A 24,839-nucleotide genomic window follows, 5' to 3' on the forward strand; every position below is an offset into this window, starting at 1 on the left:
GGCAACCCCGCCAATTGCTCATCTCCGCTCGCAGCAGCTAGGACAGAACTCCCGGCTACACCAGGCCGCGTCGGTTCTCTCTTCATGACACTTTCCATTTAGCTTCGCTTTTTCGTACCCGCTCAGGAAATTTAAGATGCCTCCACAGATAATAACAGACGCCAAAGCCGCCAACAACTCACGCCTTTCCCACGTTTTCACCACAGACCCGCCCCTGGCCTAGAGGCGCGCGAGCCCAGGGAGACGCGAACTCCCGCCAGGCGTGCCCCGCCTCGCCCCGCCCCCAGGCGCGCGCCACACCCGGGTGAAAGGCGTGGAGCACGTTGCCCCGCCCCCTCCTTCCCAGGCAAGAGCAGTTCTGGGTGGAGGACTGGCAATTCCGCAATTCATTTCTTTTTTACTCCCCCTTACAGGACCGTTTCCATGATAGCAAAAGAGAGGCCCCAATAAAACTCAACAATCATAAGAGATTAACTGTTAACTAAAAGTCGTTTCGCTACCACATCTCGCCAGTTTATCCCTCCCCGAAGAGCTCGAGCTCCGCCCCCGCCAAGCCAGCCCCGAAAGCCACCCCCGCGGGCTCGCGCTTACGCTTTCCGGGCGGCGCGCGACGCGCTCGCTCCGCCCCGCGAGCCCCGCCCCCCGGCCCCCGCTCCCTCTCTCTGGAGAGCCAGCGCGTACGAATCGGGGCGTGAGGCGTCAGGGACGCGCGGGCACCTCATCCTTCCCACCTTCCTACACTGTTGCTACTTTTCGGTGTGAGATATTCCAGCCTCTCTTCCCCTTCCGTGAGTCCCTCTTTCTCTCTCCTCAGAGACCCCGTTCACCCCACAGGCGGTCGCCGCCGCGGCTCTCGCGCCCCCAGCGAGCAGTACGCGTGCGCGTGCGCGTGCGCGCGCGCGGACGCGCGGCCGTCGGGTCCCCGCGCTTCCCCCCTCCCTCCCGCTCCTCTATAACTTGGTTGGCGTGCAGCAGGCGCCGCCGGAGTCGGAGGGCGGGGAGCTCGGAGGAGGGAGCTCGAGAGTTGTGGAGACTAGTGACTGGGAGAAGTCGCAGCCTGCTTTGGTCGGCTCCTTCCCGCTCCCCGTCTTTCTCTCTTACACACCTACTCCGCCTCCCGCCCCAGCCCACGACCTCGCTCCTTCTCTCGCCCGGGGACCCCTGCCGGTCGCTCTCCAGGTTTCGGCGCGGCGGGGGCGCCCACGGGGTGCCCTCGCCCTCCGGGTGCGTGTGGACGGGCGGCGGGCGGGATGTGGCGCCTGGTGCCCCCGAAGCTGGGCCGCCTGTCCCGCTCGCTGAAGCTGGCGGCGCTGGGCAGCCTGTTGGTGCTGATGGTGCTGCACTCGCCGTCGCTGCTCGCCTCCTGGCAGCGCAACGAGCTGGCCGACCGGCGCTTCCTGCAGCTCAATAAGTGCCCGGCGTGCTTCGGCACGAGCTGGTGCCGCCGCTTCCTCAACGGACAGGTGGTGTTCGAGGCGTGGGGTCGCTTGCGCCTGCTGGACTTCCTCAACGTGAAGAACGTCTACTTCGCGCAGTACGGCGAGCCCCGCGAGGGCGGCCGCCGCCGAGTGGTGCTCAAGCGCCTCGGCTCGCAGCGCGAGCTGGCGCAGCTCGACCAGAGCATCTGCAAACGGGCCACCGGCCGACCTCGCTGCGACCTGCTCCAGGCCATGCCCCGCACCGAGTTCGCGCGCCTCAACGGCGACGTGCGGCTGCTCACGCCCGAGGCGGTGGAGGGCTGGTCAGACCTGGTGCACTGCCCCTCGCAGCGCCTGCTCGATCGCCTGGTGCGCCGCTACGCCGAGACCAAGGACTCGGGCAGCTTCCTGCTGCGCAACCTCAAGGACTCGGAGCGCATGCAACTGCTGCTGACCCTGGCCTTCAACCCCGAGCCGCTGGTGCTACAGGTAGGCGCGGAGCCCAGGAAGGGGGTGGGGGGGGGGGTCCTACCGGGAAGGGCCGCGCGGGGTAACCGCAGTCGGAGAAGTGGCTCAGCCGGCGCTCGTTGCCCCGTTTGGACCCGGCCCGGCTGGGCCAGCCTGCGGGCGTGGGAAGGGGGCGGCACTGGGGGACCTTTGGGCGCTGTGTCGGATCGGGGAGGGCGACCCGGAGAGGGGAGAGTCCGTTCTTGGCAGCTAGACGCGGGCGCATCTCGGATTCGACTGCGGATCCTTTAACAGCAGAGGGAGCGCGTCTTGTACGTTCCCAAAATGTCTCTCCAGTGAGTTTCCTTGGGTTCTTCTCCCTGCCTTTCTGCTTTTATCCACCGGGGTTTGCACTTCCACAGTGAGGTCTGTTCACGAGCCCTTGGATGTTTCTTAATTCTTAAGTGTTTCTATACTGCATTCGCTGTCCCCTTTGGTACTCTTCGTGCCCGGCCTGACTTCGGCCCCAAAGTCTTTGTGTTATCCTTTAGCTAAGTTATCTGGCGGGTCATTGGGGCAGTTAATTTGGGGACAAGCTGGGGAATTGAGGCTGTGGTCAGCATAATCCATTGAGCCGCGCTTTGAGTGGGATTAGGAAGAGGAAAAAGTAAGGCATCGTTGGAATTGGGGCTGGGAGGATTTGAGGCCAACACGGACAGTTTCATCGTGATTCTGTGACCTGCTGTGTTCATCTAGTAATTTGGCTGCAGGAAGAAGATGAAATGTTGTTCAGCCAGGGTGAGAAATAGGGGAAGGAGATTCTTATTCTCCTTATTGGCTCTCTCCTGACTTTATTTTGAAAACAAACACACCTTTTCGGGGAGTAGGTTGGCGTCTTTTTAGTGTTGACAGCAAAAAAAGGAAAACCCAAAAAAACTGTTGACCTTTGGAGTAGTTAACTGAGTTTCTGCACATTCCCGCCTGGCTTTAGTGTGGTGTCCTTGGGTAGTGGTTACAGCTGTGGGGTTGTGACCCTTCCTGTAACTCCAGGAAAGTTACCTTGCTCCTTTCCCGTACCAGTTTTGCTGTTTATCAAATACAAGGGGGGGGGGGTGTCACTTAAAATTAATAACTAACTTTGGTATACATCATGCTTTTTTTGTGCTGCTGAGAATGTTACTAGTCGGGGGTGTGGTTGTGCAGGATTGTTGGGTTTTGTTTTGTTTTGTTTTGTTTTTTTAATCTGAAGTGCATGAATAGGAATGTACGGTATTCATTTATATTGCTTTCTTTTCTCAAGTTGTCCGCTGCCCAACTTAGCTAAGAGAAACCAGCTTTGTTTCATTAGTTCAGCCAGATAATTTTAACACAAAATAAATACTTTGCCTCTAAACTTTAGTGTGGGTCTTAGTAAATCTTAAACTGTTATTGGATGTACCTAAGGGGTTACATTTAAAGTACAGATTGTATATTAAACACTGCTCTCTTTAACAGTGAATGTTGTGTAAAACTGGTTAAACTTCCTTCTAAGAAATTATTTTATTAAGTGGTTTCAATAAAACTAGCCAGTCAAAAAGCTTAAGTCCATATTTGTGATATACATTTGACTTGAAACTTTTTTTTCCATTTAAACTGTTTTTTATCTTTGAGAAGTAGATGTATATATTAGGAAGGTTGGTCCCTGTAGAAGGCTGTAGCAGTGTATTTGCAGATAATCTGTCAAATTCTCTGGGACCCAAAAATTTAGTAAGGAGCTATCTGAGTTGTAGTACACATTTTCTGCACTTATAATAGTGAGTACCTATTGAAAGATTTTTATCAGGTGATTCTGAATATTGGTATATTAGAAACAATAACTAGGACTAATATTTTAAGAACATTATATATCCAGTTCTTTATAAAGCTGTCTTGGCATTTGATTTGCACTAAGGAAAATTTGCCTTATTTGGGAAGCTTTTATGTTAAATTTTTGAAGTTTGAAATTGTCTTGACATTTTCAGTTTACTTTGTAGTTGAGAAAGGCAAGTGTGCTCTTATCTCCTTTTCTGATTAACTCTTCCCTCAAACTTCCTCTTTCTGTTTTCATCTTCAGTGATAAACAACTTAAAAAAAATCAGTTACATTCTTGTAATTTAAACTTAGTGACACCATTACTCTGAGTGGATGATAGATGGGTTATAAGATAAGAGTTTGTTTTTAATATGTGAGGAAATATATGTTAACCTGGTTAATTTTGGCTTTTGTATATTGCATTTGAAATTTAGGCAACCCCTTTCTATAACTAGTAAGTGCTGTGTGAAATATAAATTTGGGGTCTTTAATACCAGTCAGTCATATTGGTATGTTAAATTTCTTAAATGATGAACAAGCAAGTTGAATAAGATTTATTTTTAAATAAATTTTCACAGAGCTGGTACTTTGTTTATAGAACCACTTCATCTGTGGGGAAATATTAGTGAGTTAAGTATGATCAATGCACTTGAGGTTTGATGGTGGCATAAAACCACTAAAGTTAAAGGAATCTTAAAATTCTGTGATAAGGTGCAAAGATTGTTACGTCAAATCACGATGCTTGTTATTTCTGCTAACTAGATACATGAGTTCAAGTTTAATATTTATATGGGTTTCTATAAAACTAATAGCTATTTAAAGTACTATGCTGTATTAATAATGATAGAAAACCTCACTCATATTTGCCTATTTGTGCATTTTTGTTCACGCACCTTAAAAAATATGCTTAAAGATCAACCCTGTATTTTACAGCTCAAAGAGGAATGCAACATTTTTTTGTTTCCAGGAGAGGGAGCTACTTATTGAATTTTTGGACAGTTGGTGACAAATTGGATTTTTCTTATATTGATTGTCCAAAAATTAACTACTTTGGGGGAAAAAAAAGTCTTTTGAACTGACTTCATCAAAGTATTCTTAACAAAAGTTCCAGTGTGGTAAACATGCTTCCAAAATAAATACTTAAAAATCTCCTTTGATGGATACTAAAGAAAGAACTGAAAATGTATATAAATTTTGCCTGTTAAACTTGCCTCTTCTGATTTTAAGAAACAATAAATAATCGAATTTTCTATTATGCCTTGAAAGAAGACATGTAAGATACTAAGTGTCTGTAAGATCTATTATACACATTCCTTATCTATGTAAGGCTATGTAGATTTGTAATATGGACTTAGCCAGTATGAAATGGTATGAAAGTACAACTCTTTTCCCATCATTGAATAGTTTTACCAGCTTACAGCAGCTTATCTAGTTCAAAGGAAAGTTGCTTGGCCATAGAATTATCATCTTCCAAAAAAAATGTTATAAACATCAAGGAAGATAATGCTAGAACCTTTTTTTCTACACTAATACTTTTTTTTTTTCACAGTTTTACTTCACCAAGAAGTGTTTTAACTATAAGTATACCATAATCCTATGAAGAAAATTGGAGAGAGGGACTTTGTTAATTTTGTATTGTGTATAGCATTCTTGGAATACTGGAAAATCAAGGAGTTGGAGTGTTTTGACAAGATGTCAAGGTTATTGGTAAATTTTCTACCAATATTTGTAGTTACCTGTTCTCGAATTTATAGAGGTTGTGTGTGTGTTAGAGAAAAATACTGTCTGAGTTTCCTGAAGCCCAAACTATCTCTGACTTGATGATCTAGAGATAATGACGATGGTCTTATTTATAGAAACAAAGCTCTTACTTGTTTAAGATGGAGGAATTGGGATTTGTTTCATTACATTTATAGAACTTTATCTTAAATTTTCTGAATCATGGTTTTAATAGGAATTCCTTAATTTTTCAGCATGTAACTGTCATTTATGCTATAGATTTTAGCTTTTATTTCAATTTTTGTAATGACATAGTACATGCAAACCACATTATATAGTGCCAAATCCCTGTTAAGGAAGCACTCAGTGTTAGACATTAAATAAGGTAAAAGTAACTTTAACCATCAGCTAGTTAATCAGCTGTTCTGAAGCTTATATGGATCATCTTAAAAATAGTTATGATTCAGATTATGAGCCATACCTTTGATTACATTGATTTAGTCCATCCCTATATTACATGATGAATTTTTACAGAAAATGTTGAGTGAATGTTGTTTTGTCCTTAAAAATACTTCCCAAGAGAGAAATTTTTTTTGGGGGGGGGGGGAGAAAATATTTTTAAGGTGCACTGCCCAAGATATGGTTTTTGAAGTATACAAAAGATTATGGCCATTTAGCTGTCTTACTTTGGACAAGTTGACAAACTCTTAATGGGACTTACTTATTTATAAAATAAGACTATTGTATTAGGTCCTTTGCTTTTTAGCCCCAATATCCTTAGTCTCAAACCCTTGATTTGAGAAATTATTTTTTTTCTACTGAGTTTGACTTTAAGTGGTGTGTTTAAACTTCTAAAAGGGGTTTGGGGGATTTGGTACTTGGTCCGTGCTAGAAGGTATGAGAAGGAGGCCAGGATAGATAACCCTGTTTTCAAGCTTGCCTTCCTCCCAGACTTTTACACACCTAATCAGATTAAAACAAAACGAAAAACCAGAGATTTCCTTTAAAGGAAAAAAAATATGGAGCTCAATGTGGCCAAGTATCTTGTGGGGCAGTAGCATTTTGAAAGAATGTTCCAGACTTTGTCTCAGGACTGTCTTTGCAAGCAACAGCTTAGGGAGCCACCTACTTCTCTCCCACTGGATGCTACTGTGGTAACTGCATTCCCAGACTTTCAAAGATGGTTCTGAGTAGGCAGTTCTAAGTAGAGCACTTTTTTTTTTTTTTAATCTAATTCGTAGCCTTAAATCTAGAGGTTTTAGTGTTTTTCTGTTTTTTTCTTTAATCAGAGGTTTTATTGACACTTGAAAATGCTTCTTGAAAAAAACAAAAATAATGCTATAATTCTGTGTATCTCACATCCAGAGACTCTTATTTTGGAAAGGCTATAGAAACAGGCAATCACCCTTAGGATAGCACCACTTCCAGATCAGTGGAGCAAAATAATTTTGCCCCACTGGCCTATTTTCTGGATTTATTCATATCTTCTCACCATTATTAATTCTGAGGTCCCTTTTGTACTTTGTCTAATCTACAAACAATTTTCCTTCGTATTTCCACCACGTAGATCAGCACATAGCTCCTCACACATGTTGGAAAGCTTCCTTTTGGGGGATTTGCTTTCTAGACTTGGATAATCATTTTCCCAGGATCATCAACTGGTTTTTATTTTCTGGTTTATGGTTTCTGGCCTACTTCCTGTATTGCAGTAAACTTCACGGAATGGCTGACATTTTTTTCTGTCTTCACTTTTCATTCATTATGCATATATTGAACTAATATGACCTTAGAATATAGGCCCTGCATTTTCCCTACACATACAACTAACTTTAGTAAATAATTGTAATTTACTAGTAAGATGTGGATAGTTATTCATCCTGGTTATACACCTTGAAAGGTTTTTAATTATGTATCAAATCTTTATCCAATTTGTAGTCTTTATTAAAATAGATTCTTGATAGAAAGTTATCTGAAATAACCTGGAAGCTCTTTGAACCTATAGCCCTGGATTTAGAATCAGAAGAGCTGGACTTTATTTGTTCATTTGGTAAATGGTCTGTTATAAGGCAATTGGAGTCAAAGGATCTGTCTAGGCAGATAGATAAATAGTGTACTGTGTAAGAGGTGGATATATAAATGAATAATTACAATCAGTATAGTATAATAAGCCCTATTTAAAAAAGATACCTGCATTCTGTCAGATGACTTATTTAGGGAGAGACATAAGTGTATCTTTATAGGTGTGGATACCAAGGACGATTTCATGCGAATTGAGTTCCGAAGTATAAATAGGATTTTGCCCATGGATGAGGCTGGGGGGGACAGGTAGAGTGGTGGGGCAGTATCTAGATAGTATTCTGTACTAACTCAAAAGTTGTTGAATGGTCACTTAATGTTTTAGAGCCTTAGTTTCTTAACAAAATAGGAATTACAATAGTTACCTATAACAAGATTGTTTTAAAGAGTAAAGGAGACAGTTATTCCAATAATATACACAAAATGTCTTTGTTTTCTTAACAATATATTACTACTTTGCAAATTAATTTATTTCATTTTTAGTTGTACTTGAAAAGTTCTTCAGTACATTAAGTTGACATCTATCTTAGAAATATATACATTTTGGGGCACCCAGGTGGCTCAGTCATTAAGTGTCTGCCTTTAGCTCGGGTCATGATCCCAGGGTCCTGGGATTGAGCCCCTCATCAGGCTCCCTGCTCAGCAGGAAGCCTGCTTCTCCATCTCCCACTGCCCCTGCTTGTTTTCCCTCTCTCACTGTGTCTCTGTCAAATAAATAAAATCTTAAATATATATATATATATATATATATATATATACACATTTTACTCTTTTTATAACAAACCTTCAAATGTTACCTTATTTACATATATACACACCTTAAATACCTACCTAGTTGCTGTTTCAGGCTATAGATTTTTTTGAATGGTAATTAAAAGGAGGGTTAAAGATTTGTCCCACATGAAGTACTTTGAATAGAAAGAATATTGTAGGCAATATTATTCAATATTTTAATTTTCCTATAAGTTATTATAGTTCAATAATTGTAATTAGTACAGTAACAAGTGATAATTTTTTTTTAAAGGGTTAGTTCTGGTCTAATTTCCTAGGCTGAGATACAGTCTTAAAAGCTAGATCATCTGAGGTAGGTATGATGCTTCAGGGTCTTCTTCATATTTTGCCTTTCCAGTGCACATTTGGAGTTTTAACTATGAAGTGAAAAGATCTGGCAAGAATTGTGTGACATTGCTCAGTAGTTCCAGAACTGATCTGTGTACCTGTAGGATACCGTGAAGATGGCAGGCCAGGACAGTTTGTGTTGTCGGACACTAGGTGAGGGCAGCAGACAAAAAACAAGGTAATTTCAGATTTTACATACTATAAAAATAATACAGCAGACTTCTGTGATGGAGACTTTGGGAATAGAATACTCTAAATTCGGTGGTCAGGAAGAGTCCCATCTCAGCCGAAGTATAAATGATGGGAGATATAGCCAGTGGTGCAAGGATCTGAGGGCAGAGTGTTTTTGGACAAGAGGTAAGGCAAATCCAGAGGAGCAGGGAGCATGGGAGTAGGAAAGCCTGGTAGAATATAAGATTATAGAGGTAGACAAGGGTCATATCCTGTACAGCTTTGTAACCATGGTTAATGAGTTTAGGATTTTTTTTTTTTTTTTTTTTTTTTTTTTTTTTAATTTCAGGGCAGTGTGAAACAATGGAGGTGTTTTCAGTAGGGCTTGATTTGGAAGAAGGATTGTAAGGGGTAAGAGAAATCTGAAAAGCTTTTGCACAAGACTGTGAAAGAGAATGGTGGTTTGGATTAAGATGGTTGCGATGAACATTATAAAAAGCGGACAGAACCAATATATTTTGGAAAAATAGTTGACAAGACTTGCTGATGGGTAAAGGTATGATGGAAAGGGAAGAATAAAGGATATCTCCTGGGGTTTTAGTCTGAGCAACTACTAAATAATTCCTTATCATAATGTGCAAGCCCAGAGAAGGAATGGCTTTGAGGTAGGGGAACCAAGAGTTTTGGTTTGTCTGTGGTGAATTTAAGGCAACAACAGGAATACAAATCTAAAACTAGGCCTCGGGTTTAACACATACACTGTGCTACTAGAGGATAGTTTGGTCTTTTTCAAAAGGGGAATGTTAATTCAGTTTATGTTTTAAAGGAACCAGGGGAGTAAGTTCTACTTGTCAGACCTTAAAGAAATAAAGTCTTGACTGAAGAAAGCAAGGTAGTGTTCTTGGGTTATTGGGTCCTGAAGAAGCTTATTATATTATATCCTTTTTCTTTATTTGAAATTTTATTTCATTTTTTCTTCCAACATTATTGGAAGAAAATAAGTATGAGTGTATGAGTATGGTGTTTTAGATTTGTATTTCAACTTAGAAATGTGGATCACACTTGCTGATATAACTATAGGTAAGAAAGCATCGGTTGAGACAAGTAAATTTATGCATATTTAAAACTTGTGGCCAAGTGATGGGGGGAGGGGAATGCATTGCTTAAACTATTTATTCTAAAAGATTATTAATTTCTATCAAACTTATGTAGATTTTTTTGTTGTTGATTTTGACATTAGTTTCCAATTTTAGAAACTGCTGTTGGACATATTTAGTGAAATAACATAACCTTGCTATTTTCAAGGAATTGCTTAATATTGTTGGAATTCTAGGTGGGTGGAGAATGGCATTCAGGAAATTATTTAATGAAATAAATGGAACATAAACTGCAACTTAGAAATCGTGAGATTATTAAGATTCTACAGTATTTACAATGGATTTTGGCCACTATTTAGCAGTATAAATTAAGAAGCTAAAGTCTTAGAGAAATTTTAACAAAAATTAGGTAACCATTAAATCATCCCAGTAATTTTCTATATTCCCCCTCCAGACAGTTCACAAAACTGTGAACACATTAGTCTGTCACCAGTACAGTTGACTAATCTCTGTGAACAGCTGTTATAACATGCATTACTACAATGGGATTTTGTTCACATTTGGGCTTTTAAAAATAATTTTAAAGTTAAATTGAACTTTTAAGCATTTTCTAGTCTTTTGATAACATTAACTTTTGATAAGTATTCTCATTAAATTACTGTGTTCAGAAATGCCAGTTCTTTAGAAAACCTATAACCAGATTTTAAATTGTATGTTTTGATTAATAGATTTTTTTTCAAGTCAGCTGCTTTTTATTAGGAATTTCCTCCTTTAAAAAATAAGTCTTGTGATACATCTTTTTAGGTGAGCTACAAAGTTACCTTCTTTTTAATGGAATGTTGTTAGTAAATGACTGTAAAATATTTCTTGCATTAAAGGAAGTATATGATCTTTTTTTAAAAGATTTTATTTATTTGAGAGAGAGAAAGAGAGAGCACATGGGAGGGGAGAGGGTCAGAGGGAGAGGCTGACTCCCAGCTGAACAAGGAGTCCGATGGGGGACTCTGTCCCAGGACTCCGGAATCATGACCTGAGCTAAAAGCAGTCGTTTAACCAACTGAGCCACCCAGGCTCCTGATCTTTTATTTTTTTAAGATTTATTTATTTATTTGAGAGAAACAGAGAGAGAGAGAGAGAAAAAGCATGCAAAAGGGCAGAAGTGAACATGGAGTGGGGAAGCAGAGAGAGAGCCCTAAGCAGACTCTGTGCACGAAGCCCAACACAGGGCTCCATCTCACAACCCTGGGATCACCACTTGAGCCAAAACCAAGAGTTGGACACTTAATCTGTTGTGCCACTCAGGTGCCCCAACCTTTTAAATGTAGTATACAAACCCTACTTTTGGTCATGTAAGGAGGAAAAACAAAAGAATAGATCACAAGTTCTAGAGTTGACCTTACTTGAATCTGTCAGTTTTACTCATACATTGTATGTCTTTTTAAAATAACTGTGTTCTGACATAATATAATAAAATGACCTTATTAATCTGGCAAGACAGTGGTTAGTGATCAAAGGATATTGAGATATTGTAAAAGCTTGTGGTTTTTTTTAAAGAATAACATTATATATTACAGGATATTTGTTAATTCCAGTACGTACAATGTTTCTGAATGTTAAGGCTTTTTTTTTTTAATTGTTTTGGGTTTTTTGTTTGTTTTGTTTGTTTTGTTTTTCCAAAGCATTTAGGCCATGTTGAGGACTTTGTTTTTGTTTTATTCTGTAAGTCCCAGCATGATCTGGCCCCTGCTTCCCTTTGCAGACTCTATTACCTCAAGCCATTTCCTCCTCATTCATTTTTGTAAAGCTGCTTTTGGCCTTCTCTTCAGTACTGAGAAAACTGTTTCTGACTCTTCTGTGTCCTGGAACATTTTTACGCCCCCTCCCCAGTCTGTCTAATATTACACCCATCTTTTTTATCTCAGCCTAAGTAGCACTTCCTTAGAGAGGCTCCCCTTTACCACACAGTCTGAAATATGTCCCTACTTTTCTCAGCATACTCTACTTCATAATTTGTAACAAATTATGTAATTTATAATTTTTATACATTTAATAATCATTCTCCCAACTCAGGTTGAAAAAGCTTCCTGAGAATAGGGACTGTTTTATTTACAGCTGTTTACTTAGCATTTCATGACGTTGTTACGCTAGATCTAGAATTTTTTAATATAAAATTTGTATTCTCTTCATTCCATAGTGACTCCCTCACTTTCTAACTCCAGCTGCTTTAATAGTAGTCAGTGAAATGTGGGTTAACCTACAATCTCTTACCTGCAATTCCAGATTTGAAAACCTATAGAAAATAGGGTTTGTCAAATCAAAAAATATATGAAAACATGAGAGTTATGTGCTTTATCCCACTTGGTACGTATAAGCTTACATTATTTTCACAGCATAATATGTCCCAGATTCTCCATAATAGGAGAATGCAATATATGCAATAAAAATTTGGAAACTTTTGAAACAGGAAGATATTGGGTTGAGGGGTTGTACTAGCCTAACTTTACCTCTATCTGTGTGACTTTGGGCAGATCACTTAAACTGTGCTAGTAAGATTGAGCTAGATTTACAACTCAGGTACTTCCAACTCTAGAATTCTTAGATTTCACATCCCCATTATAAATCACATAAACTATTATGATGGTTGGTTTTGATCAATAAATAGATGATAGAATACTTCAGCTTTTAGAATTTATTTTGTGGTGCTATTATAAATGAAAAGAAATTACAATGCTGAGTTTATGTATGTACAAGTTTCAAGTTTTAATTTCTTGTATTTTTAGTGCTTATGGATGCCCTATACATTTTTCATAGTATTAAGCCTTCTTAAACTTTGGTAGCTAATTTATATATTTCACTGTAAATTAGAAACTACTAGAGGATAGTGATGATACTTTTCTAATTTGTTGGTTCTTGACTATTTTGGGAATATATTCATTATTTGTGGATGACTTTCAGTAAGTGATATGAAAATAAGCATAACTCTTGAATATCTGGACTTCTTTTTTAATGGGTTTAAATAGGAAGTATAAAATGTTTTGGTAAGCAGTTCTTTATGAAGTAGTATAAAAAATTCTTTATAAAGTAATATATCTGCAAAGTACATTTTATATTCATTCTTTCCTTTGGTTCTTGGATTGTCTTAATGAGTGTATATGGTGGTACAAATATTCCAGTTTTACAGCGGAAAAGACTGAAAGCTCTAAGAAGTTTTCAGTTTGGCACAGTTTATGAGATACAGAGTGATTTCAAGTCCACTATTTACTTGTATATTTTATTGTCTTTTAAATATATGAATTTTATAAAATGTTATATTACCATAAAGAATATAAAGTACCTAAATTTTCTAATCTTTAATATCAAGTGTGTACATATTATGTCAACTTCGTTTTCTCTTAAAATGGAAGATGACCTTGGTGATTTTGTTTACTTATTTATGAAACTGACTTTAACATACTGTGAATGCCTGTAATATTATTATTAGTATTATTGGAGTTTTATGGTATCCAAGAGTTAGCTTGCAGTTTTCTGTTATAAAAGGAAAGAGAGAAAGAGACATAGTGATTTATCTTGGGTTTCATATTCAAAATACTTTTATTTTGTAAATTAACTGAAGGCATATAATATATTTTTTAAATCTTATCAGTTACCCATGTTTATCTTAATACCTAAATTTCTATTTTTAATTTTTACATTGGTAGGAATAGTCATAGAAGTTTTCCTTGGGTGCTCACCAATTTAATTTTTTTTTTTTTTTAAGTACAGTCATGGAAAGGGAATACGTAATTTTATAAATGTTTTGTACCTTTTGTACAATTTTAAGCTAATAATTTAGTTTTAAAACTTTAGCTATTACGCTTTGATGTACATTCAACCTGGTGTAAAGCTCTTAACAAATAATTGGACTGTGAATCTCAGCAATAAACTTCTTATTCTAGCTGCCATGGGGTTTTTTTTGTTTCTGTTTTTTGGTGTTTTTTTTGCCCTGTTGAGTTTGATAATCAGAAAGTAAGAAATTGTGTTTCTCATTGTGTGATATACTTAACAAATTCAGGCTGTAACATCTCAAAGTTTTGTTTGTTACATTCTGCTTGACCATTGTAATTTGGTTCTAAGCCAGAATTGTTTTAAATAAAAATTATGTTTTGGCTTCCTTTGAGCATTTTCTTTGTCCTATAGTGTGTTCAGTAGAATTCTTTTCTCATTAATGAAATCTGACTATTTTGATTATACTCTGAAAAATTCTTGTCATCTGAGTTAGTGGTGTGGATTCATTTGTTAAAGTTCTTCCAAATGATTAGGTAGCAAGCTATATGAAAGAATTGTAGTGGTCTTCTAAAAACGAGGCATAACAGTATTTCAGTTAACATTGTCAGAAACCACTGTATGAATGTAAATTGTTCAGTGTGACATTTGTTCATATATTTTATCTTCTTCTATGAGGGACTTGGGTAATGAAGTGTATATTTGACTGTCATTTGCCAGTTGGAAAGGCTCCAAAAACAAGGAAGCATTTGTACATGTGCAGATGTTGGCAAGGTTCCCTTTTCTCCTGTTGTCAAAGACCATTTTATTTTCACAAAGATATGTTTGTATCTGTTCTACGGTATGACATGTGAATAATATACCAATAATGTATGGAGGAATTTTTTGTTTTACTTTTTGTGGGACAAAACTATATAATCTCTTATATTACCAATTTTTAGTTCTTTCCCCTTTTTTCTTTTAATGTCATGGACATTGTACATAAATACTTCTGGGAAACACTTAAATCTTTTGTAATTATTTGTGTAAATTTTCAAAGTTGAGGTATTTTAAACTTGAAAGAAAAAGTAGAAAACAAGATGGTTAGCAAACAGTTTTTTGCAGTTCACATTGGACATGAGCAGTCTCACTTTTCCCAGTACCCAGTACTTTTTTAGGTACCCAGTACCTAAATAATTCTTAGGTATAAGATGAAAAATGGGCTTCCCTCTTCCTTCTTGCTAAAGAATCAGATGTTGCCTTTGAATTAAAATTGAATCAATTCATTTACTAAAGATTCACACTATCATATCTAAATTTTTAATTTATATAATTAGTGTTTTATCATAAAACTACAGATATTAAAATATAAAAGAAATTATACATACAAAGAAACAAATGCAGTTACTGTGCTTTAATAGTTACAGTTGAAAGGAAGCACAAATGAAAATAGATGATTATGGATCACGTTTAGTTCTAAGAACATTTTGTTTTAAAGTTGATAAACATGTTTTTTTTTTTTTTTTGATAAACATGTTAATATTAAGGATATTATTGAATTTTTTCAATTTTATGAAAGTTCAGGGCAAACTTAATGTTACTTATTTTCACAGGTGGTCCAGGAAGAAGAGCCTTTAGCTCTTTAAATGTATGTAGATTGGGGCGCCTGGGTGGCTCAGTCAGGTTAGGCTTCTGCCTTTAGCTCAGGTCATGATCCCAGGGTCGTGGGATCAAGTACTGCTTTGGGCTCTCCATTCAGCGGCAAGTCTGCTTCTGCCTCTCCCTCTGTGATCTCTTGCTTTCGCTCTCTTTCTCAAATAAATAAAGTCTTCACAAAAAAAAAAGTATGTAGATTGTTCAATTTTTAGCAATAGAAGTAATCTGTATTTATGTTATGCACTGTTTTGTTCTGTTTCCTCTACAGTGTTTATATAAATATCATCTTATGATTTTTCCCCCCATTTTAAGGAAAGATGCCAGGCTTCCTCTATACTTCCTCTAGTCATGTTATCTTCCCAGAAGTTGTTTAAAACATTACTTCCCATCCTTTTGCACCACAGTGCTCATTTTGCAGGTGGGCGTTTTAGCACTGGAAAGTATCTTAGATAAAGCCTGATTAGGAGAATAAATAATTTTGAAGTTGAGCTAAAGGTGAACAGAAATACAGTGGCAGTAGAAAGGCAAGCAAGACTGATTTGGGACCAAAGGTACTTGGACTGCAGGTTGCATCAATAGGATATCAGATTGCGCTTTACTAACCTTTGGGTATAGGTTAAGAAATACTTCTGTAGGGGCGCTCAGGTGGCTCAGTCGTTGGGCATCTGCCTTCCACTCAGGTCATGATCCCAGTGTCCTGGGATGGAGCACCCCCTGCTTGTGTTCCCTCTCTCTCTGTGTCTGTCAAATAAATAAAAAAAATCTTAAAACAAAACAAAACAAAAACACTTCTGTAAATTCCTCTCTAAATTGTACCCCCACCTGCTTGTGGACTAGGTCTCTATTAAATGCTCTCTTAGGACTCATACCATTTCCTGGTAACTAACATTTATATTCAAAGTTATTTGCTTAGTATCTGTCTTCTCTTCTAAAATTTTTATTTTAGAGACTCTTTGTTTAGTTCACTCCTAATTGCCAGCACAGTGCAGTGAGTGGTGCCTGGTAAATACTTGCTGGCTAATAGGCCTGCAGTGCTGTTCACTCAAAAGAAAGGATGGTTGACTGTACTTACACCAAGTCAAAAAGAAATTGTAAATACTTACAGGTTTGGTAATAAGGAAGGTGCCTTATATTTTGTTGATCAATTTGGTTCTGAAATTTATGATAAACAGGACTTTCTATTTTAGCTTTATAATGTAAAGTTATGTATTTAAATTTTTTTCAGGTCCATAGTAATGGTATGAATTAGAAATTAAATCAAATTTATCTCTCTTCAGTTCCTGAATATAACAGGAAATCCAAGCGCATGCCTAGTAATAATCTCTGCTGAGAGGATCTGGGGGGTAGACTTAGGATATCTTCATCAGAATCTCATGTAATATTAGGATAATTCTTTTGTAGAGTTTTCCATCTGATGAAGGTTGGCCATTTGCAAAATATCTTGGAGCTTGTGGAAGAATGGTGGCTGTAAATTATGTTGGAGAAGAACTGTGGAGTTACTTTAATGCACCATGGGAGAAACGAGTTGACCTCGCATGGCAATTAATGGAAATAGCAGAGCAGCTTACAAACAATGACTTTGAATTTGCACTCTACCTCCTGGACGTCAGCTTCGACAATTTTGCAGTTGGTCCTAGAGATGGGAAGGTAATCATTGTGGATGCTGAAAATGTTTTGGTTGCTGACAAAAGGTTAATTAGACAAAGTAAGTATATAACTTACATTGCTTTTTATACACATTTTTTATGTCAAAGTTTACATTTATGACACAAACCTTTAATTTCTTAGATGAAAGCCTTGCCTTTTTTTTTATTTGACCAGTATCAGTAAACAGAACCAGTTTATTATATTATTGTACTCTTAATCACTTTCTCCTAGTAAAATATCCTTTGGATCAAATGGACACAGATATACTCTGTGTGTGTGTGTGTGTGTGTGTGTGTGTGTGTGTGTGTATCTGTATGTGTGTGTATACATGTCTTTTTCTTAACAGTCTGCTACATTCTGTGGTTTAGGAGTATAATGCAGAATTAAGTTTTTATGTAGTTGCAGACTACCAGAGAAACTGTTATGCTCTCATGGAGGTCTTATTTCTCTGTGGGATCACTTAACACAGTAATGTTCTGTGTTCCATTGTTCTGTGGGGTCCCCATGGTGATTTTCTTTTTCTTTTAACCATTTAGATGATTTCTAACACTGCAAATCCCTAACTTTGATTTGTCATTATTACATCTTACCCAAAACTTTACTCTCCATTTATTTGTGAGTTTGTCATGGCCAAAGTGGGCAGATTGTCTGAAGTATTTTGAAAATTAAATGCTACAGGAATTTTAAAGTGTCAGAGACAAAGCCTGTAACTCTATAACGAATCTACTTAATAAAAGAAACTGAAAGGTGGTTGTTCTATGATAAGGGTCTTATATTTTTAATCCCCTTTGTTCCTGTCATATGAGCATCTTTTGATGAGCCCAGACCAAAAATGTGTGGCACCTGGGGAATGCAGTGAAAGCAACAGCAATGTATTAGGTTGACACTTAGGTTTTGCATGATATTATATTGATCCTTGATTTTTCCCAGTACCTTCTGCTTCCATACTCACCCAAACTACTTTCTTATTATTTCTCGACTCACCACATAGATCCTTCCACAGGGAAGAGACTCCATCCTTTTCTTTTTTAAAGTGTACAGGTCAGTGGTTTTTAGTATACTCACAAAGTTATGCAATTTGCCTAAACTTTTAAAATTTTCATTTCAGTGTTTGTAAAAATAATTTCTTACAGTTTTTTATGTAGACATTCTTGGAATACATGTCACAGTTTTTTAAACCAACTAATTCCTAATCTTGGATGATACAACCACACAAGTATATTCGTACAGTGAGCATTGCCCCAGTAATACCTTAGCTGTGACCAGTTCTTTTCAAATGTCTCATGGTAGGGTTGTTTAAATATCTACTTTTCAAAATGCTATATTTATTGACAGTCTTTGCTGAACTCTTTCTAGTAAATGATCTTTATTTTCTCCTTCACAGGGAAACTGAGGTTTTGCTATGGCAACTCCCTAAGTGTCCTTCTCTTTATTACCTAAACTAGTAAAAACAATACACATTTATTCCTCTATTTCAGACAGTAGATCCTTCTCTGAGAACTTGTTGCATTTATCTTCAACTTCCCACTCCCTTCTTAAAATCCAGTTTAATCCAGTTTCTCTTCCCTCCCCGTAAACAAATATGTCTAAGACTTTTTCTTTTTTCCCATGCTTTTCAGTTGTTGAAAGTATTGCTTACTCTGCCTTTTTCTACTCCCTCAGCCTCCATTCATTCCTCCACCCATTAGAACCTGACAGATTTCTGCATTACCATTAGCAACCACCTAATTGCAAAATTTATGAAGTGACTGATTAGTAACAACTTCCTGAAATTCTTGAGTCCTTTGATTTCCTTCTATTCACATAGTTTCTTTCTTAAAACATGAATCTGATCTTATCACTTCCTTGCTTAAAGTTTTTGATGACTTCCCATTGTTCTTTAAGTAAAACTCAAACTCGTGTTTATGCACTATCAATTCCACAAAAACAAGCGATCTTACTAAAAATGAACAGAGAACTGAAGAAACATTTATCCAAAGAAGACATACAGCTGGCCAGCAGGCACATGAAAAGATGCTCAACATCACTAATCATCAGGGAAATGCAGATCAAAACCAGAGTGAGAGAATACTTCACACTAGTCAGAATGGCTGGTATCAAAAAGCTAAGTAACAGGGACACCTGGGTGGCTCAGTTGGTTAAACAGCTGCCTTCGGCTCAGGTCATGATCCCAGCATCCTGGGATCGAGTCCCACATCGGGCTCCTTGCTCAGCGGGGAGCCTGCTTCTCCCTCAGCCTCTGCCTGCCACTCTGTCTGCCCGTGCTCTGTGCTCTCGCGCGCTCTCTCTCTCTCACAAATAAATAAAATCTTAAAAAAAAAAAATGCTAAGTAACAAACGTTGCCAAAGATGTGGAGAAAAGGGAACCATCATGCACTATTGGTGGAAATGTAAATTGGTGCAGCCACTGTGGAAAACAGTGTGGAGGTTCCTCAAAAAATTAAAATAGAAATACCATATGATCCAGTAATTCCACTATTGGGTATTTATTCAAAGAAAACAAAAACATTAATTTGAAAAGATATGTGCACCCCTATGTTTGCTTTAGCATTATTTACAATAGCCAAGACATGGAAGCAACTCAAGGAAAGCACAAAAGAGAAAGTGATGTGTATATATTTATATACATATACACAGTGGAAGTTTAGCCATAAAAAAGGATGAGATCTTGCCATTTGCAACAACATGGATGGACCTAGAAGGCATTACGCCAAATGAAGTAAGTCAGGAAGAGAAAGGTAAATACCATGATTTCACTTATGTGGAACATATTAAAAAAAAAAAAGAAGAAAAGAAAAGAAAAAACAAAGTCTCTTAAATACAGAGAACAAATTGATGGTTGCCAGAGGGGAGATGGGCAAAATAGATAAAGATAGATACAAGATTAAGAGATACAAACTTACAGTTATTAAATAAATTGGAAAGATGAAAAGTATAGCATGAGGAGTATAGTTAGGAATGTATGGTGACAGTTGGTGACCACATATCGTGGTGAGCATTGAATAGTATATAGAATTGTCAATCAATATGTTGCGTATGTGAAACTAATATAATGTTGTATGTTAATTATACTTCAATTTAAAAGCAAGGGCTTAAGGTGAACCAATTTTTTTTTATATTTTGTAACATTTGAATGTGAATTTCCAGCAGAAGTAGAGTAAGGAATGTTCTTTATGTACAAAAGAAACATTAAAGAGAAAGAAAAGAAAAGAAAGAAGGAAAGAGGAGAGGAGGAAGACCTTCTTAATCAGGGCCTAGGGAAAGGAAAGGAAAAAAGGAAGAAAAAGGAAGGAAGAAAGAAAGGAATGAAGGAAGGAAAAGAAAGAGAAAAAGAAAGAAAGCGTTCTTAATCAGGGCCTAAAATGCTTGAATTTTAATATCCCTCTGTCTACTTCCCTTGATACTTCAGCTACACTGGCCTTTTGGTTTCTTAAATGAACTTTTTTACTTCTGGGCTTTTCCATATGCTCTACCTAAAATGCCTCATCTGTCTTCCATATTCATCTAGGTACCTGTCCTTTGAACCTTAGCTTAAATGTTACACTTGACCACTGTATCTGATGCTAGGGAAAGTTGTTTATTTCAGAAACCTTTCTACTGTTAAAAATGTGTTTCCTTTGTAGCATTTTCCACTACTTATGATAATGTTTATTTATTTAATATCTATTTCACATACTTGATAGTAAGCCAGTGAGGGCAGGAATCATCTTATTAATTATTTTGTTTACCTAGTATATACCCTTTCCTGTCATAGAGTAGGCATCCAAATAATTATTTGCTGAATGAATGGGCTTTTTTCACTAGCCTCTCCTCTGCCAACCCCTTAAGTTCCAAGGTTCCATCCTGTCTTCATTTCTTTCCTTTGCTTTCAACATGCTTTCCAATATAATTCAGCTCTTCTCTTGGCTCCATCAAGCACTTGTATATTGATGTGTTCTAAATATGTGTACTGTAGCTCTGACTTCAAAGCCCTAAGTTTCAAGTCTGTTTCTAGTTGCATGTGATATGCCCACCTGAATGCCTGGTAATTACTTTATATTTACTCTATATATAAAATGTTAACAATATTATGTAAATAATATCTACCTTGTCATCCAATTAGAACCTTAAACTTTCCTCAAAATTAAACTCCTGTGTTTCTGCAATTTGGCTTTTTTTTTCCTGGACCATTAGTTACTATCATCATCTTAGTCACTCCAGTCTTCAGTGCCAGTTATCTTTCTATAAAAGAAATCATGTTCATGACCACACAAGTTCCAGGCTATTTCTCTAGCCTCATTTGTACCTTCTCCCCAGGTAGCTGTCTCACACTTCAGCCTCCGTGATCTTATTGTCCCCTGAATCAGCTGGAACAAGCCCTTAAATCCATGCCTTTGCACATATTTATACTGGGCCTAGCATACTGTTTTCCCACATTTCTTTTCACACTTGCTTATTATTTAAGACCTAAAGCATATGTTCTCTATGCAGCTTTCTACAGCCCCAGGCAAAAGTACTGCTTCCTCTGTACTCTTGTAGCATTGAGTCCTCTGTGTGGTGCTTTCTTTTTGTGATGGAAAGTTTCCATCTAGGCTCAACCCTTGAGTAGTTAAAGATCTTGTCTGATCTTTAGGCCTGGCCTTGCTGAACTCCCACTAAATTTGTATATATAAATTAATAAACTTCAGTGTTTAAAATTATACAATTTTAGGAACAAATACTGCTGTGTTAATTAGTAAATTTTATATTTTGGGAAGGAATGAGAGCTCTTTTAAAATCTATTTTTCTGCTTTTCCCCCTTTTACAGATAAACCTGAAAATTGGGATGTTTGGTATGAAAGCAAATTTGATGACTGTGATAAGGAGGCTTGCTTATCATTTTCAAAAGAAATTCTTTGTGCTCGTGCAACTGTGGACCACAATTACTATGCTGTTTGTCAGAACCTCTTATCCAGACATGCCACGTGGCGTGGCACTTCTGGAGGACTTCTTCACGACCCACCAAGTGAAATTGCCAAAGATGGCCGACTAGAGGCCTTGCTGGACGAGTGTGCCAACCCAAAGAAGCGCTATGGAAGATTCCAGGCTGCAAAAGAACTGCGTGAATACCTAGCACAATTAAGTAACAATGTGAGGTAGTCTATGGTGAATTTTTCTTTTCTCCATTTAAATAGCACTGGCTAAAACTAAACCACCAAAAACTATCTGGAAAAATGAAATTTGGAAGTAATACATTCAGAAGATGATAAACTTGCACTGATATATCTTATGTTAACATCAAAATAAGACATTACTTCAAAAATCTCATGACGCTTCTGCAAATAAGTTTGTTCTTAGACTTTGGAGACTTGAGCTATCATCATTGACTGCTTCGCTCCCCTGAATGCCCGAGTGGATTGATGAATATTGTGAAGCTATTGGAAATGAGTCTGATAGTTGCATTGGCTTGTGTATCAAAGGGTACTTGGTATTTGACTTAATTTGCATTACTATCATGATTTTGTGAATCTCTTGCATTTACTTTGAATGTTAAGTTAGATTGGCCTGTTTTATAGGCCACTTTTTCTTTCTGATGTAGAGGTGTTTTTTTTCCCCTCATTTTTATGTTTTTTTAATTAAATTTTACACATTCAGGTTATTCTACGTGTTTATTTAAAGTTCAACTAGTTTTTGTTCAGTGCTATGCGGTACACATTTACTATTAGGGCAAGATTCCCAGGTTTACTGTATTTTCAGAGAGCTGAATATTTTATTATGTAAATACTTTTCTTCCCACTTTCTGTGGTTTCGCCATTGCATGAAATCATTCAAGGTTATTTAACAGTTACGTCCCTCTATGCCTATAATTATAAGTGTACACTAAACACGAAGTTTGGCATATGTTGCAAAATGTCATCTTGTCCTTTTAAAGGCTTTAAGAAGAGTATACAAGCAATCTACACCTTTTGTTAATGTTGATTGAAGAAAAAAAAAACACAACACAGTATTTTTAAATGCTAACTAGTCCAAGATAGTAATGCATATGCCAAAGAAATGTTAGATCCGGTGTCATGGTTAGATTTTAAAGTTCTTATTATCACACTTCCAGTACTATAACTCTGTCATTATTAAATTCAGATCTAACTGGTTATTCTTTTATGTTGCAAAGGTAAGCTGCTTCCAGGCATATGTGACTTAAAGATATCCTACCTTATATTCATTGGTAGTTTTGCAGAAATTAACATGGTATAGTCATCATGAGTTTAATTGGGCATCATAACTTTTTACTTATCGATGGACTAGTAACTTTTATTGAAAGGCATAGTTTAGCCAGTCTGCCCAACTTGGTATTCATTACCCCAAATTTAAGTATGTGGATAAAAATTAACAAACGTGTGAAATTTGTGGGCTATCTTTAAAAGTTAGAATATATAAATTGACTATCACTAACAGGTGATACTTTTTTTTTGTCGCTTTAGCTTACAGCAAAGTTTGGTCTAGTGCGCAGTTATTTCATTCTAGATGGACCTTATTCTAAATCAGAAATTGATTAAAATATGCACACCAAAGCCAGGTTTTTCTTTTCCTTTTCATTCATTCAGCAACTATTTATTGAGCATCAGCTCTTTGCCAGGCACATTACTAGCTGCTACACACTGTCTAAAGGTGACATGGTTAAGTAACTTTACAATGATTATCAAGTACTTTAATGTAGGTATTTCTTAAGTTGAGATAGCATTGAGTTAGGATGGTGCATTCACGTTATTTTACTCTTGTGATAGAAATTCTACTTGTACCATCTATAACTGGGTTGCTACAAAAAAGCATGATGAAATCAATATTGTTAACCCCAGTATAAAAAACTGGGAGAAGGGTAAGGTCTCTCCATTATAAAATAGATTGCATTATGTTAATTTTTATAGATCCGTATCTTACAGATATCAGCTAGCCCTCAAACATTTAAGTGCTAGAAGTTTCACTAAGCTGACTTTTTACAACTTCAGAAAACTTTTGAGGGGAGCAGGTAAAATTATTTGTCAAACATTCACCGCTTAGAACTTCAAATAAAGTACACATTTTCAAAACAGAGCACCTTTTATATTTGATAAGTGTTCATTACAAACTTTAGAATGCCAGTCACAGAGGGTTGTCTTTATGTGGGTTAGCAAACATTTATCTTACTTTGGAAAAGCAATTGTGATTGTAGAACAGGAAGTGAGAAAACACTGCCAGCAGTGACTGCTACTGGAGGTAGTTGTTACAACTACCATTTCCCCCATGAGATTATGTGGAATTTCTTTTATCTTTGGAAAAAGTTGAGAAGATAGTAAAAGAATTAGGAATTTTAAATTACAGGGAAAAATATGTATGTGAAAAGCAATAAATATTTTGTTCACTTTGCTATCAAGATATTCACTATCAGATATTTATTATACAGCAGCAATTTATATTTTTAATCATTGCCCATTAATAGACACAGTAAAATATTTTTGAATCAGACATTTGGGGTTTGTATGTGCATTAAAATTGTCTTTTGTACTGTAAGTTACTGTTTAATTTGAATATTTTATCAGAACTGTCTCCCTGTGCCTTTATAATATAAAGTTGTTTCTACAACTTTTAATGATCTTAATAAAGAATACTTTAAGAATCACACTTTTCAGACTCTCTTAACTTCAGATATCTAAATTTTTTTTAATGGAAAGTGAGGTTGTGTCAATAAGTTATTTTTTTTTCCTCTCGCATGTATTTTGATACTGTTTTCAGAAACTATCTGGTTGGTTGTGTGCTGGACTTAAAGTTTGTGTGTTTTCTTTTGTTTTTCTGTAGTAAACTTTTTCCTATAGATAACTTACTGCTGATACGGAAGTTTTAAAAAAAATTATGGAATTTTTCAAATGTATACAAAAGAATAATATGGTGAATAATAGTTAACTATGATTTTATTAACTTCAAAAGT

General features: G+C 37.2%; 1 protein-coding gene across 1 annotated transcript; it reads left to right on the forward strand.

The window, feature by feature from the left end:
* The first annotated feature begins 664 nt into the window (after positions 1 to 664).
* Positions 665 to 24,535, forward strand: DIPK2A (divergent protein kinase domain 2A). Its single transcript, XM_080798615.1, has 3 exons — positions 665 to 1,907; positions 16,676 to 16,979; positions 21,708 to 24,535. The coding sequence occupies exons 1-3, from the start codon at positions 1,251 to 1,253 to the stop codon at positions 22,037 to 22,039; spliced, it is 1,293 nt and encodes a 430-aa protein (XP_080654741.1). The 5' UTR covers positions 665 to 1,250; the 3' UTR covers positions 22,040 to 24,535.
* The last annotated feature ends 304 nt before the right edge of the window (positions 24,536 to 24,839 follow it).

The sequence above is a fragment of the Martes martes genome (genome assembly GCF_963455335.1).
Source record: "Martes martes genome assembly, chromosome: 1".
Lineage (NCBI taxonomy): Eukaryota > Metazoa > Chordata > Mammalia > Carnivora > Mustelidae > Martes > Martes martes.